The sequence below is a fragment of the Mercenaria mercenaria genome, chromosome 13 (assembly GCF_021730395.1).
Source record: "Mercenaria mercenaria strain notata chromosome 13, MADL_Memer_1, whole genome shotgun sequence".
NCBI lineage: Eukaryota > Metazoa > Mollusca > Bivalvia > Venerida > Veneridae > Mercenaria > Mercenaria mercenaria.
The window spans coordinates 8,378,931-8,395,835 of record NC_069373.1 but is presented as its reverse complement, the minus strand read 5'-3'; the positions used below and the strand labels follow the sequence as shown (position 1 = coordinate 8,395,835).

At 33.7% G+C, this 16,905-nt stretch overlaps 1 protein-coding gene across 24 annotated transcripts in view; it reads left to right on the top strand.

Annotated features, from left to right (window-relative positions):
* Nucleotides 1–16,905, top strand: part of LOC123529947 (ankyrin repeat domain-containing protein 26-like) — a 114,071-nt gene that overhangs the window by 81,991 nt on the left and 15,175 nt on the right. For 16 of the 24 annotated variants that reach the window (XM_053521122.1, XM_053521120.1, XM_053521116.1 and 13 more), the window contains 18 exons: nt 253–333; nt 614–712; nt 1,230–1,314; nt 2,338–2,478; nt 3,381–3,392; nt 4,654–4,749; nt 4,916–5,155; nt 5,454–5,533; nt 5,799–5,940; nt 6,980–7,099; nt 7,777–7,823; nt 8,580–8,721; nt 9,391–9,579; nt 11,857–12,072; nt 12,316–12,435; nt 12,936–13,007; nt 14,948–15,046; nt 16,548–16,598. In XM_053521122.1, the coding sequence (XP_053377097.1) occupies nt 253–333; nt 614–712; nt 1,230–1,314; nt 2,338–2,478; nt 3,381–3,392; nt 4,654–4,749; nt 4,916–5,155; nt 5,454–5,533; nt 5,799–5,940; nt 6,980–7,099; nt 7,777–7,823; nt 8,580–8,721; nt 9,391–9,579; nt 11,857–12,072; nt 12,316–12,435; nt 12,936–13,007; nt 14,948–15,046; nt 16,548–16,598 (2,032 nt within the window). Of the gene's footprint in view, nt 1–252; nt 334–613; nt 713–1,229; nt 1,315–2,337; nt 2,479–3,380; nt 3,393–4,653; nt 4,750–4,915; nt 5,156–5,453; nt 5,534–5,798; nt 5,941–6,979; nt 7,100–7,776; nt 7,824–8,579; nt 8,722–9,390; nt 9,580–11,856; nt 12,073–12,315; nt 12,436–12,935; nt 13,008–13,827; nt 13,858–14,947; nt 15,047–16,547; nt 16,599–16,905 lie in introns of all 24 variants that reach the window. The other 8 variants (XM_053521131.1, XM_053521134.1, XM_053521138.1 and 5 more) reach the window with 6 other exon arrangements.

Genomic DNA, 16,905 nt, shown 5'->3' with positions numbered 1-16,905 from the left:
ATTTTATAGGCATGAAATTTCGTGATTTCTGTCAAAAGAATTATGAAATCCTTCAAAATTAGTCCCCTCCTTCCACTTTCCCATGAATATTAATGATTGCTTTTTATGTAGATTTACTTAACTGATTTATAAAGTGAAAATTATTTAATTAGTCTGCCATGAATATTTTAAAATCATTTCGCAGTATATAATGTTTATTTATAGTTTGATAGTGTTTGATAGCATATTCAAAGTTTTGTTGATATTTTCCAGGATGATTGACAGTTTGAAGTACCAGAAATCAGCTCTGGAACAAAGCAAGCTAGATCTAGAGGCCAAAATCAGAAATCTAGAGTAAGACTTTAATGTTCTGTTGTATAAAATATGACAAGTTACTTTTGAATTTTACTTCTTTGATATTTTAAAAATCTGAGTAAGAAATTATGTATACTTTGATAATTTCTTGACAACTTAAAGCAGGACAGCATTTTTAGTTCATCTGATTTATTGAGAGAAAAAAAAGGAGTTATTGTCATCACTTGATCGGCATTTTTGTAACTGGTTAACATATACCAGTGCTTTCAGGTTAATACTTTTCATCACAAATTAATTTAAAGTGTGTTGGTTATCTCAGGTACTGTGTAAGTGATGAAGAAGAGAAAAAGAAGAATGCAGAACTTTTGTTGAAGAAAACAAAGGAACAGTTAGCCAAGAAGGAAGAGCAGTATACTAAGTATGAATTTACATTTACATGCTTAATTCTTGTTCAGCATAATAAATTATGACTTTTTAGTTGACTTTTCAAAGAAAAAGTAGAGCCATTGCACTCACCTGGCGTCGGTGTTGCCGTTGGTTAAAGTTTTTGATAAAATCAAATATCTTTGTTACTATCAAAGTTTTTAACTTGAAACTTAAAACAGTGATTTACTATCAAAGTCTACACCAGGAGAAACAATCCCCATAACTCTGGTTTGAATTTTGACAGAGTTATGTCCGGTTTTAACTTATGAGTTTTATAAAGTTTTTAGCGGCAAAGCTCTAATCCAGAGTCAAGCACTGAGACATGTTAAGCGTGCTGTCTTATGGATAGCTCTTGTTAAAATAAGTTTTACATTAATGTTATTTTGAAGTAGTTTTCAAGATGTAGTATCTGTACAGAGGCTGGATTTAAAGATACTGTTTGAAAACCTGCATGTATAATGCAGACTCAGACACTTGTACAGATTTTACTCGACATTACTTCTTTTCAGTGAAATGGAGGCAAAACAGAGAGCAGAGCTTGCAATGAGGAATGTTCAGATGGAACTTAGATCTTCTCAGAACCAGATGAAAGATGTAAGATTTTTGATAAGAATGCTAAAACAAGTTCAAGACTGTATGTTCTGCAAATTACTTGTACAGCTTCTAATTGCAAACTGTTGCTGAATGTTTAATACAATACATTTAGAAACAAAGACATAAAAAAGGTATTGCACTCTCCATTACCTCTCATAAGTTAGCTCAAGGTCAAACCAAGCCTGCTATTATTTTGCTTGGTTGGTTTTTATGCTTCCAAAGGATCTTTTTATAGATTTAATAAACAGTCTTTTAAGTGTTGTGTGGTGACTGTAAAAAATGTCCCCTTTCTTGAATTCATTGTTGTTATATTTTCTGGTCCTTTGGAATTCCTCTTAAGCTGGTGCTAGTGGGTATGAGAGGTGAACAAACTCAGTCAAACAGAGTTTGCTGCTATTTTGTTTGGTAGCATTCTATGCTTCCATAGAAATGTCTTATACATTTTATTATTCATTTAGTTTAGTTCAAGTTTTATGACTTCTAACAACGAAAAAAAAAATGACGAAAAGAAACCCAACAATTTTGTCACTCTCTTACACAGCTTTATCAGTGTTAATTAATAATCTTGTATAATGTATAAGGTATGTTACAAATTCGAATGTTTTGCATTTGACAAAATGTAATGTGAAAACTACTGAAATATACTGTATTTGTAAGTGACAGAAAATAATGTGTTAAAAACACATTTAACAGAAAAATAAATAGAGTTGTGTTAGAATCGGCGATAATTGTTGACACTTGGACTGGTAAAAGGATATGATGACATCAAATTGCCACATAATTTTCATCCTGATGAGCATGAGCATGTTAGAGTGAAAATAAAAACAAGACTTTCTTGTGATTTATTATCAGATTTACCATGGTTCATCATTCTTGGTTGTCAATCGCTAGGGTTAAGGCTTTTGTGGTTCCATCCCTGAGCATCTAAATTGAATGGTGGTAAATCAAATGATAAACCACACAAAGGTCTTGAACCACACAAAAGTTTCAGTTGTATGATAAGTAAATAACTGTGTTTGCTAGCTGGAAGAGGAGAAGGCGGAGCTAGAGAGACAGGTGGCCAATGAGAAAAATGCTCGTCAACTGCAGGAGAAAATCAATGAAGAGCAGCAAAGATTGCAGCAGCATATACAGGAAGAGTCTCTGAAAACTTCCTCACAAAAGGTGGGCATTATCTCCCTTGTTATATGTGTTACATCAAGAATATATAGTCACAATGGACATAAAGTTGTAAATTTGTTGTTGCTGCAGTCAAAAGTTAGGTTTAGACATACTAAGAGTTTAGCAATATCAGACAACGTTCATTGATAGAAATACCTGGGTAATACTGATGTAAATTTCAGGTACAGCATGAATTACAAGGGAATGAGGCTGTTATTTCATTCTTTTTAGGAAGCATTAAAATGTTTTCATCACAGTTTTGGTTACTACGTTCATTTATCATGCCATTACTACAACATGTGCCTGATAAAGCCTGTCTGTGACCTGAGAACACTTCACACTGTGTAAACCTATGATAAAGTCCAAGGACATCAAATTGTAAGAGCCCCGCCTACTTTATTGTGATGTACGAATCAGTTACCTTATATTCAGTAATTCGTTCTCCTATTTAACAAAAAATTAGAAGTTGTTAATAATGGTATGATAATTAGAAAGGAAGAGGCCTCGCTCCTTCCAGGACCATATCTAGCCTCGTGTGAGAAACCGTTTCTCAAAAGACTGTAACCTGTTATTCTCTATATAGACTGCTTGCTGTTGAATGAAAATGAATGATGGAAAAATACTTCATGGAACATTTTATCTCTGTCTCACTCACCTTTGGTGACACAGTTTCATTGTATGAACATTTTATAGCATATTGTTCATTTTGTTTATAATTATAGATATGAAGCTTGTACATGTTTATATTTGTAAAACCTTGTTTTTGTTAATACTCTTTTTCAAGCCTGTTTTTATTGCATATCATTTATTATTTTATGATTATATCACTACTAGAGAATTATTTTTAAAGATAACTCACATATATAATATGTTCACCATTCATTTAAAAATGGATCTCATTTCAGGACGATGATTCGGTAAGAGTCATTCACCATGTTGTTAGGCCTTCTAGTCTAAATCTAAATGTTTTATTAGGCTACATAATATTGGCCATTAGTTTATCATCCAATATTTTATCTTTAAGGCCTGCATTGCTAGTTCTGTCGGGTAAGGACTACACTATATGTGTTGAGGTCAGAAGTTTGATCCTTGGATAAGGGGAATGTCCCCATGAATGTTTGACAGAGGAAATTGTCCTATGTTTATTTGTCTTCCACATCTAATTCATGTTTTGGAGTTGTCAGTTACATACAGATTTTGTTACAAAATTCCCAGTAACAGGGTTGGCCCTAATTCATATCTGAAATTCTGTTGAAAAGTGAACTTAAACCCGTATCAAGCTGAAAAATGTTTTGAAAAAGTTTTTACAGAAAAAAAAAAAATTGGACATTATACGCACACTTTTAACTTTTTTCTTACTTATACATTTGGGGAGTGGGCAAAAATGAAATGACATTGGTCTAATCAAGGGTTTGTTGAGGATGATAAACTAGGTATGTAATATGTGTAGCCTTATTTTACTGTTCTTGTTGTGTACTAACATGTCAAATCTGTGACTTACATCCCGAGTTTCATGAAGGCATTCTTAGAGTACCTTGAAACTAGGAATTACAGAAAAAACGCCTGTGTCTGTATCTTTTCTATAACTGAGAAATGGTGATGGTTTTATTAAAGTTCATTATCTAAATGTCTAATAATGAATCTGGTTAACATTATAATTCAGGAGCCACATTCTTTGTTTTAAGGACTGATTGCACCATTTCATACAATCAAGTTAGATTTTTTATGTCTACTACTTTTAGTGTATACTTTCTTATGTCACTTATGTCTTACTGCTATAAACTTTTAAATGTTCCTGAGCTTTTGGTGTCATCTTCGATGTGTTAAGGTTTAGTTGTCAGACTCAAAATTCTTTAATTGTTCTTTAATTGTTCTGCATACAAAGTTTGAAAGTGTCTGTATGTTACGTTTTATATTTGCTATTCCTCTGCATGATCTAAAGAAACTGCTATATTTCACTGTTCCAAACCCAAGAGTGTCTGTACTCATCCAGTAGTGATAAAAGCAAAAGGAACTTTTTATAACAGTACATGAAATACTGAAGGTGTTTTAGGAGGATATAATGATTGGACTCTTTACTGATGCTATAGCAGTACAACTGAACTGTTTATGATTGTGAAGAGATCAGTTTAGACCATTATTTAGGATAAAGTGTAAGAATACAATGTTCATTTGCAGGATGAAGCAAACAGGTCGTTGGAGCTAGCTGATGATGACATCAAACATGCTCGAGATCTTGTAGAAAAATACAAAAATGAGATTACAGCCCTCAAGGTAAAATCACCCGCGAGTCATTTTGTAATACATTTCTCTGCTTTGTAGATAATTGTGCTATTTTTACTCACTGGAATTTTAAGGAGAGAAAACTGAAAAGCAACTGTTTTGAATCATAAAAAGCAAGTGATTATTCGTATTTCTATCTGATTCTTGTTGATATCAGGCTGAGTTACAGCGTCAGCGGACCCGGCTCACAGATGAGAACAGTCTGTTGTCGTCGGAGAATGAGAAGCTACAGCAGCGTGTTGAGGACCTGCGCAATGAGGTGAAGGACCATGAAGAGGCCCTGACACAGCTCACAGTGCAGCAGAACCTCCACAACAGCAAACTGATGTCTGAGTCCACCATGCTGTCTAACTCGCTGGACAAGGAAAGAGTTGCTAGAGAAAAGATAGAAGCAGAGGTATGTATTGTTTATTTGACATAGACTGTCCAAAGACAAAAGTTGCAGCATACTGTGTTGGAGCGAACTTAAACTACAGGTGCTCTGTAATTATTGCCAGATTCATATGTGGTAATGTTTAACAGATTGATATTTGTATTAAAAATATTTACTTTTTCCACAAATTATTTCATTTGTTAGTCTTCTTTAATGATACATAGTCCTTGTCTCAAAATTCACTCTTCTACAAAACATTTATGCTATACATGTAGTTACTTTCCATCTGTTATATTTTTGGTTTATTCTGTTCTGTTTTCAGCTTGAATCTTTTAGGACGAGACTTCAAGCTTCTACAGTTCAACTTGAGAAGTCTCAGCAGGCTAGAAATGATTCTGAGAGGTCTGTATTCTTTTTGTCTCTTTGTTATTTTTGTATAAATTTGACAAAGAATGTGACCCTCATCGCATTTATATTATGGAAAAGATGGACAGTAGTTTTAATTGAATAGAATCTTCGGAAAACAGTAATATTATAATCCTCATGGATGACTTTGAATAAACTGTTTCAGTTAAAGGAAGTTTGGATAAAAATAATATTAACTTATTCATATGATTTCTTGGCAATGAATTCAGAAGCAGTGTCTAAAAGGATGTGTGAATTTCAGACGTCTACATGGTGACCGTGAAGAATGGGCGAGACAGCTGGACAGAAAAGACCAGGAACTGACTAGTCTCAAAGAGAAGGTTCAAGCACACATACAAGCTCTAAATGCTACAGAGACTAAACTTAATGCTGTAGAAAATGAGGTGAGCATTTAACTTTACATTCTTCCATCCGCCAACTGGGATTCCTGTGGGAGAAATTGTCACTCACTTGTTAGAAACCTACAGGATAGTCATTTTAATCTGAGGTAAAGCTGGAAAAGATGCTAATTCAAGGGATTAGTTAGGTGTTACATTCTTGAATTTGTTAAAAATTAAAAAAAGTTTTTCTCCCACAAATGATAAGATAGTAAACTGTAAGTTAATATGAGTAAAGACATATGTGAATACATTTTAACCAGAGATGATACAGTTCCGCTGCAGATATCCAGTACAACATTACTAATAATATAATTCAGTTGCAAATATCCAGTCTAACATTTCAGTTACAAAGATTCAATACAAAATTACTACTGATAAATTTCAGTTGCAATTGTCCAAAGTAACATTACTAATGATATATTTCAGTTGCAAATACCCCGTACAACTTTACTTGTGATATGCTTCAGTTGCAAATACCCAGTACAACTTTACTTGTGATATATTTCAGTTGCAAATACCCAGTACAACTTTACTTGTGATATATTTCAGTTGCAAATACCCCGTACAACTTTACTTGTGATATGCTTCAGTTGCAAATATCCAGTACAACTTTACTTGTGATATATTTCAGTTGAAAATACCCCGTACAACTTTACTTGTGATATATTTCAGTTGCAAATACCCAGTACAACTTTACTTGAGATATATTTCAGTTGCAAATACCCCGTACAACTTTACTTGTGATATGCTTCAGTTGCAAATACCCAGTACAACTTTACTTGTGATATATTTCAGTTGCAAATACCCCGTACAACTTTACATGTGATATATTTCAGTTGCAAATACCCCGTACAACTTTACTTGTGATATGCTTCAGTTGCAAATACCCCGTACAACTTTACTTGTGATATATTTCAGTTGCAAATATCCAGTACAACTTTATTTGTGATATATTTCAGTTGCAAATTATCCAAAACAACTTTAGTGATGATATATTTCAGTTGCAGATATCCAATACAACTTTACTTGTGATATATTTCAGTTACAAATATCCAATACAACATTACTAGAGAGAACCAATCAGTACCAACAGGCACAGAGAGATCTACAGTTCTACAAGACTGCACAGGAAAACAATGATTCTAATTATAGACATGAAAAGGTAAAAATAGTAACACATAGTAGTTTCACATGCCTTCTTCCTGTTATATGTAGGATATAAATAATACTGTCGGTTAGTTTCAGTGACTGGCTTTCATACAAAGTTAAGAATTTTTTAAAAAAAATTTACGGGAGATTTCATGTCCCAGAGGGAGACCGGGAGATATACTGAATATGCGGGAGAAAAAGTCTCCCGGCGGGAGATATTGCATGTATGCAGTGCAACATACCTTGTCACATTTCTTACTGAATGTTTCGCTGTCTTGTTCTTTTGTTAGCATATTGCATGCATCATAAATTAGTTCACACAAATGGCTCATGGAAGATCAAAGCCAAGAATAATGAAGACAGTATTATTAGATACACACTCATACAGATTTCTCAGTCTGAGAGGTGACAGTAAATCCAAATGAGTATCAAACTTACACAAGATCTCATGTACGACTGTGTGCCTTATTGTGTATGAGGGTATGGCAGTAATTTTAAAATCTCCCTAAAATATCCATGTCTGTATTTACTGGCAAGTACATGTATGAGTAAAATGGTGATTCAGTGGAATTTTTACATTTTATTGCTTGCTGGTATAGCATTTAGAGACTGTTTATTCAAATGTGTGACAAAGTGAAAAACATTGTGTTAATTAATCAAGATGGTATCTTAATTTGATTTTTTTTTCAGGAGTTAAATGCCAAACATGTTGCTAAGATAGAATCATTACAAGAAAGGTAAGCAAGATCCCTTGAAAATACGACGTGAAAATGCTAATTTCATTTTACCTTTGTCAAAGTGTGCATAGGTCTTTATTTTCATCTATAGAATATTTGTATACTAAAAGCTGTAATTTTGTTAACTGATTACAGAATGAGATTAAGAAAGTCCAGCATGTATTGAAAAACAGATTTTTTGACCTTGTGTCATTTGTCCGTAAAAACATAATTATGAAAGCTTTGCTTCGTCATACGGAAATATACATTTGTGTTAATGTTCTTTCTTATGATTAAATATTTGACAAAACTTCTAACCAGTGAAAATAAATAAATTAGGACATCAGATCAGCTTAAAATCAGCTGCTGTCTTAGTCATTCGCAAATATCTCAAAAATATGTGCACATACCTATACATTTTATATTACCAAAGAGACAGTACGACAGAATGTCAGTTTACAACTGTGCTAAGTTTCATTGAAATCTACCTGGTACAACTTGGAGAGTTTTATGCATCAAAATTGTGATTTTCCCATAGATTCCTGTTGTAAAAATTTTGTAAATTCATTTTGGTACATAATCAGTCGTAATCAGTTTCAAATCCATGTGGCAAAAACTCAAGCAGAGTTCTTTTTTATTGGCCAAATTTCTTTGTGAATATGTTTTGAAAATTCACTGTTTAATCAGATTGTAGTACACAAATCATTTGAACATGTGGATTCCTTAACAGTAACATTGTTACTTATTTGTAAATGAATCTTTGATAACATATTTCAGACTATCCAGTATACAGCATGAAAACCTCAGTCTGAAGCAACAGGTGGAGTCTGCCCAGCATCTAGCTAATGACAGAGCAGGCTTTGATCTCCAAGACAAACTCAACACTATGATCTCTAGTCTCAAATCAGATCATGAAAAGGTCAGGCTGGTGATTCTTCCTATTTCTGTTTATAATATAATTATCTGATTAAAGAGGGGAAGTGTGTACATTTATCTAGTTGCTATATAAAGCAAGCTTACCATACATTTTCGCTTATAAGACACATTATTAGGGAGTCATATTTCCGGTTCAAAGAGTGGGGAGCATCTTATAGGCGTGTACTACAAGGAAATTAAAAGAAACCCCAGATTGCATGTCCAACATATTATAAGTGAGTGCGTCTTATAAGTGAAAATATATGATAAACTGCAAAACTATCTTTAAAGGAAGTACTTGGTGTTCCATCAATTAATATCTGTGAAATCTGCATGTATGAAGGTTTATATTGGCTAAATATGGAAGTAGATATATGTGAGTTATACAGGTTGACCAGCTTCAAGATATTCTGTATACCAGATGTTACAGTACCTAGAACAGCTGTTGCCATGTAATCTGCTTTAAGATAGTTTAATATACAATCAGTGGATTTTAAGTGAATCTTATCCATTGTTTATAACCTAAAACATTAATTTCTTTAGCATTAACAACTTGTGACTCCTGCATGATGTTATTTTTTGATAGAAAAACATAATCATTTTCAGCACATTTATTTAAGGGTGAGTCACAAAGTAAGATATGTTTGTGTGATACTTTCTTATGTCAATACAGGCTCGTGCATCATTAGAGGAAAAGAACACCAGTTTACAGGATACAATCACTCGATTACGAGATGAAGTCAGGAACTCTGAGAACCGGCGCAGCAACTTGGAGCAGGATATCCGTCGCTTGAACCAGGAACAGAATGACATTATTCGGAAATTATCAATTGCTGAGGCTTCTCTTGATGTTGCCTCAAAGGTAATGATTTGAGCCGTGCCATGAGAAAACCAACATAGTGGGTTTGCGACCAGCATGGATCCAGACCAGCCTGCGCATCCGCGCAGTCTGGTCAGGATCCATGCTGTTCGCTTTTAAAGCCTACTGCAATTAGAGAAACCGTTAGCGAACAGCATGGATCCTGACCAGACTGCGCGGATGCGCAGGCTGGTCTGGGTCCATGCTGGTCGCAAACCCACTATGTTGGTTTTCTCATGGCACGGCTCATTTATCAGTTTTAGCAGTTAGTACCTGGGTTTTCAAGTTTCAAAATTTGTTCCCACATTATGTCATTGTTTTAATCTTAGTTCATTTACAGTTGAACACTATACACTTTGCAAGTAACAGTTTAAAATCAACTTTGATTTAATGATTTAGCTTGATTGTTGTGCATCAGGAATGGTTTGAGCAATAGTTATACAAAGACAAGAATTCGAAATCAAAGACAGCATTTCAGAAAGAACAGGAAGAAAGAAAATCTCTTTATATGTAGGATATTTGAATCAGAATCTGCTTAGTATTTATGAGTATGCAGCCTCCATGGCCAAGTGGTTAAGGTCGCTTACTTCGAATAACTTATCCCTCTATGCAGGCTCAAAACATAGCTTTGGGTGTAGAATTCTTTTATATGAGAAATCCATCCAGATGGCTTTTGGAAGGCCGGTGGTTCTACCTAGGTGCTGGCCCATTTCTGAAATAATGCTCAGAGGGGCACCTGGGGTCTTCTGTAACAGTGAAAACTTGAAAGTCACCATATGACCTATAACTGCGTTGGTATGACGTAAAAGTTATACAGAAATGCTTAAATATTCAGCTGTTAATTTGTTGTCTTGAAAAATGCAGAATCCATTTTATATATGTACAGGCCCATGATCAGCTGTTAATTTGTTGTCTTGAAAAAAGCAGAATCTATTTTATATATGTACAGGCCCGTGATCAGCTGTTACTTTGTTGTCTTGAAAAAAGCAGAATCTATTTTATATATGTACAGGCCCGTGATCAGCTGTTAATTTGTTGTCTTGAAAAAAGCAGAACATATTTTATATATGTACAGGCCCATGATCAGCTGTTAATTTGTTGTCTTGAAAAAAGCAGAATCTATTTTATATATGTACAGGCCAGTGATCAGCTGTTACTTTGTTGTCTTGAAAAAAGCAGAACATATTTTATATATGTACAGGCCCATGATCAGCTGTTAATTTGTTGTCTTGAAAAATGCAGAATCCATTTTATATATGTACAGGCCCATGATCAGCTGTTAATTTGTTGTCTTGAAAAATGCAGAATCCATTTTATATATATATACAGGCCCGTGATCAGCTGTTAATTTGTTGTCTTGAAAAAAGCAGAACATATTTTATATATGTACAGGCCCATGATCAGCTGTTAATTTGTTGTCTTGAAAAATGCAGAATCCATTTTATATATGTACAGGCCCATGATCAGCTGTTAATTTGTTGTCTTGAAAAATGCAGAATCCATTTTATATATATATACAGGCCCGTGATCAGCTGTTAATTTGTTGTCTTGAAAAATGCAGAATCCATTTTATATATATATACAGGCCCGTGATCAGCTGTTAATTTGTTGTCTTGAAAAAAGCAGAATCTATTTTATATATGTACAGGCCCGTGATCAGCTGTTAATTTGTTGTCTTGAAAAAAGCAGAATCTATTTTATATATGTACAGGCCCGTGATCAGCTGTTAATTTGTTGTCTTGAAAAAAGCAGAATCTATTTTATATATGTACAGGCCCTTGATCAGCTGTTGATTTGTTGTCTTGAAAAAAGCAGAATCTATTTTATATATGTACAGGCCCGTGATCAGCTGTTACTTTGTTGTCTTGAAAAAAGCAGAATCTATTTTATATATATATACAGGCCCTTGATCAGCTGTTGATTTGTTGTCTTGAAAAAAGCAGAATCTATTTTATATATGTACAGGCCCGTGATCAGCTGTTACTTTGTTGTCTTGAAAAATGCAGAATCCATTTTATATATGTACAGGCCCGTGATCAGCTGTTAATTTGTTGTCTTGAAAAAAGCAGAATCTATTTTATATATATGTACAGGCCCGTGATCAGCTGTTAATTTGTTGTCTTGAAAAAAGCAGAATCTATTTTATATATATATACAGGCCCGTGATCAGCTGTTAATTTGTTGTCTTGAAAAAAGCAGAACATATTTTATATATGTACAGGCCCGTGATCAGCTGTTAATTTGTTTGAAAAAAGCAGAATCTATTTTATATATGTACAGGCCCGTGATCAGCTGGAACAGGAGCGTCTTGCTTTGAAAATGGAGATAGAGAAACTGCAGCAGAAATACAACACGGCCCAGGAGTCAACAATACAGGCTCAGACACGCATGGGAGAGCTTGTAGACCGACTGGATAGGACTGAACAAAGTCGTTTACTCAGTAACCAACAGCTTGCAGACACCTCGGCAACCATGCAGGCTTTCAATACCTCAAAGGTGAGGCTGTAGAAAATGCTTGTTATATGGTGAAGTACTGCAGCATATTTTTTTTTTGACAGCAGCTGATATAATTACGAAAATAACAAAAAAAATGAAAAAGTACAAGAAAACAGTTATACATATCAGTATTACTAAAATAAGCTATAAGCTGCACATGGCCTCCATATTCTCTATTTAAGCTGGTTTGAAATAAGATTTTTGTGAATCGTTACATTTCAACGTTTGTTTTAACCATTTTAGACGGAGCTTGAAGAGAACTACCAGAAAATTCAAGTAGAGAATGTCAGGCTAGATGCTGAGCTGAAACATGAGAAACAGAAAACAGATATGTTACAGCGAGACCTTGCCGACTCTCAAAAGGTAGCTGTGTTTCTTACATGTCCAATGTTGTTCTATATTTTACTGACTTCAACCCAGAAAGACTTTCTTATTTGTGCTTTCACAGTAAGAGTTTTCTGTTTGTAGCACTGTTGAAACTCTGGCTTCTTTAAATTTTGATACAGTTTAGCTTGTGCATTTGTGTATTGAAAAGTAGAAAATATATGGCCACATTTCATTATGCCAGCAATCACGTCAGTAAAATCAGGCAACATATTTGTTATACCTTGATACTGTGTAAACTGATTTTAATGTTAAAAATGTATAAACATTTTGGAAAACGGATACTGTTTCTTTGGTGATGGGTTGAAAATATGTTTTAATAGCAATTGAGCTTCAGCTATGCAAATTCTAACTGAACAAGAAAGATCATGCTAATAAATCACAATTACATTAATACACATCTTGCTTCATAAAATGTTTGATGTTTAACCGATGGTTAAGGCGTGTTCAGCTACAGTGTTGATATATGTTGTGTTTAGGTGCGGAGCAGTTTAGAAGCATTGTGTTCAAATCTGAAGTCAACTAACGCTCATCTAGAGGAGAAACTTGGGGTAAATAAACATGTCATGTTCTTTAGAGTATTTTTCAACAGAGAATTGAAATAAAAAGTATGAAAATAAAATTTTAAAGCCTGTTTATGTAGAAGAAAATATGTATTTTGTAAAATTAATGTTTAAGTATGTTTTAGTATGCCAATGAACTAAGCTAAGCAGTTATCAGTTATGTTGCTTTGAAATATTTTTAGTTTCAAATCACTGAAATTATCATAAGTAATATTTACAATATTGTACATGTAGTGGGTATGCATTTTATAGTATATGAAGAAATGACTGTTTTTCAATATAAGGCATGATGTATAGTATATACAGTCAAACTTTGTTTGCTCGGATAATTCAAACACCACCCTGCACTCCAGCTTATTGTCAGGTTCTGGCAAAATCCCTGTGTAATAAACTGTAGAAGCAGAAATCTTCGTGAAGGTTTAATTTTCGCTATATTTGCGAGGCCCTACATCTCATGAAAGTTTATCCTCGTGTAAATATTCACCATTAGTATTATTCAAATTCAAGTATGATACCATTTTTACAATTTCGCAAATATTAAACCTAGCGAACATATTCAAAATTTCAAATTTGCGAAATTTTTAACCCAGTGAAAATACGTGCTTTTACAGTATATTGTTTGTTGGCTGGAACTACTGATAACTCAAACAAATTCTGTCGGTCCCGACGAGTCCGAGTTAACAAAGTTTGACTGTATAAGTACATATCTAACATAACACAGATCTTATTTCATGAGCATGGATAATTTCTGTATAATTTATTTTGCATGTCACATAACATGAATGTTCCACTGTTTATTGTTACACAGCCAGAACAGTTAAAGGAGGTCACGGCTAGTGTAAGTTTACCAAGCATGTCTGCACGTATACTGTGCATGTGTACTGTGCATCTTTCTGCTGGCTCTTCTAGTATAGCTTTAGTGTTAGCAGTCTTCTTGCATTTTGTTCTTGTGTTTATGAAAACATTTCTTTGGTATTTTTTTTTTTTGCAGTTTTACCTGCTTTCCTATACTCACATATATTATGCAAGGTTGCTACTAACTATGTTAGTTTGCATCAATGTTTGTAATTTTCTGCTCATGTTTCATGATAGGTTACAACATTAAACAAAGATAATGTCGTAATCAAGTGACAAAATAGGTTTGCATTTGATGTTTGCAAAAAATGAAAATGAAACATCCCATCCTTTTGTTTTCAGAATATTTGTAAATTGTGTTATCCAGAAATAATACTAGTAGTTGTAGACTCTACATGGTGATTGTTGCATTTCAAAATTCTCCTAGTGATAACCAGTGGTTTAAAGTTTTTCAGTGTTGCCTCACATCTCCCATATATGATGATATCTAAAAAAGCTCTTTATGTAAATGTAACAAATTTGGCTGCCAGCCTGTCGTAGCTAGTTGCAACAGTTTGATAATACCATTTGCAGTCAGTGGGAGAATTGTAAATATGTTAGCTATTTTTTGTTCTCATGCATGTAGCCAAGCCAACATTCAACAAAGAAAATGTTCAAGATGGTAGAACTTTTGTTAGGTAGCAAGAACTAATTGAACGAAAGAAGAGATTTTGCTTACATTAAGTTACAATGCATCTGTAAGGAGTTTAGGTTTCTTTTCATCTTTGTTTTTGCAATGAAAATGAAAGTGCTCCATTTGCTCAAAGATACAAGTATATTAGATTGACGTTGAAGAAGATATAAGTTTAATGTTGGTTTGACTTTACCTATTTAGATGCAGACACGCATACAGAAATATATTATAGTCGTAACATTAGTATTTCACTTTCAGCCGTCTTTTCTCACTGATCATAACTTGATTTCAGCATGCTGTCATATATACTTGTATAGAATGTAGCAACAACTAACCCCTAACCTTTTCAGTACTGTAATATAGCTTTCTTCAACTTTCTTGATAACGTATTTGTTACTAGGGTGAGGTAGTTAGTCGTAACATGCTTGCCAAGGAGGCGGAAGATCACAAGGGATTATGGGAACAGGAAGTTTTATCGCGTTCAAAACTTGGGCTTAGGGTAAGCAGTATAACTCTAACTTTTCACATTCTTGATTGCATGCACATATCTATTTAATCATTTTCTTTTCTTAAACATTCTATTCTTATTCTCTACCTGATAACATTCTATAATTTCACTTTGGTACAATTTTTATTGCACTTGTGTTTTGTTTGTGTATTGGTATGGTAAAAGTTACCTGTCTGTTGAGGGAAAGAGTACTTAACCATTTCAGTATTGTTTCTTACTCAACCAGTCCCACCCACGAAACATCCCCAGTTCAGACTGTACTCTTGATAAACTTTCCATCTTTTATAGCTAACTTCATTGTCTACTGACAACTTTTTCTATTTATAACTATAAACCAGACTGTCAAGAAAAGATTTTGCAACACTCCTCCTGCGACTGTATTGCTAAAACTGAAAATCTATGAATGATCGGTGAAATCCCATTTAATTTGAGGAGGGTGTTGAATATGGAGACAAAAATATCATCTTAATTATAAAGAGGTTAAGCGTAATGACATTACCAGAACACAGTGACCCTATAGATGTTGGTTGTACTATGTTGGCCATGAAATGAATGGCTAAATCTCAAGGCTTTTGACATTTTTTTCTTAATTTAAGCAGATTAAGAGATTAAAAAATTAGTTACAGTTTTATAAAATGTTAATCTTGTCTGAAATGTAGCATTGTACCATTTAGTTGTTCAAGAATATGATTTCAGTGTTTATATTTCCCTTGAGTTGGAATTTATAAGAAAAGATGTTGTTTATGGAGAATTAAGAAAGAATATCAAATTCTGTATTGCAAAATGTGACGTTTTGAATATGGATGAAAGTTTGAGTCTTAGTTTCTTCAGTTACTTACTGTAAATATTGTTGTTTAAGAGAAAACTTAAGTTTAGATAATGGTAGCGACAGAGATTGATCGTCTTTATATCACACACAGGGTGGTTACCATACATACAGCAGTACAGGAACTTGTACGTTTTTTATCAGCAATTGTTTTCTGCTCATAAAGGTTTTCGCAATTCAGACATTTCATCACTGACATTTCAGAACTTCGTTATCATTTTTTCATTTCAAGAAATCATTTGATATTAAGTGAAGCAAATGTTTGATATTTAAAGTTGAAGAAAAAATTTAATATTAAGAAAACGTCGGAAGACTAATCACCTGTCCCTTTGTCCAGCTGTCACAGTTTCTAGATAAATTCCATTTAGTAACACAAACTTGCCCGTTATTGCATGCTAAATTGTTAGTCTGTCTGATGCACATTCAGAAACTTCCCCACCACCATTTCATTGGGATGAAGGATATAGTTTCTACATTTCTTGCACTGCCATTGCAGAACTACTGTAATTTATATCGTCACTTCTGCCATTTTAATTTTCAAACAAAGAAAATTTTCTTCTGCTGACTCAACTGCATAGTCTCTTGTGATGACTATTCCATATGCTTATAAAGACATTGTAAGGTACAAATTATTTTGATTGCAAAAGGTATTTTTGTCAATTTTAGATCGCTCAGTTAGAAAGACATAAACAGGAAACCTCTACCCATTTAGAAGAGGTAAGTTGAAGATTCCTCAAAATGTCTTTGAAAATAAATCACCCATGTTTTGCTGACTTCTAAGTTGCATTTAATGTTCCAGTCAAACTGTTGGGTACGGGTATGTTTTGTGATTTTGTGTTCATTTCTGTGCTGAAGTAGAAGTTTGAAATGAACAGAATTAATTCAGTATGTTTTTCATGTTTATAAATATTTCTGAGATAAGCCCATAAAAGTTCGAATATCACCTACATGTATTTTCTTTTAGTTGTATACACATAAGTTATGTTTGATATTGTTTCTGTGTGACAAGAGTGAATCAAAGTTT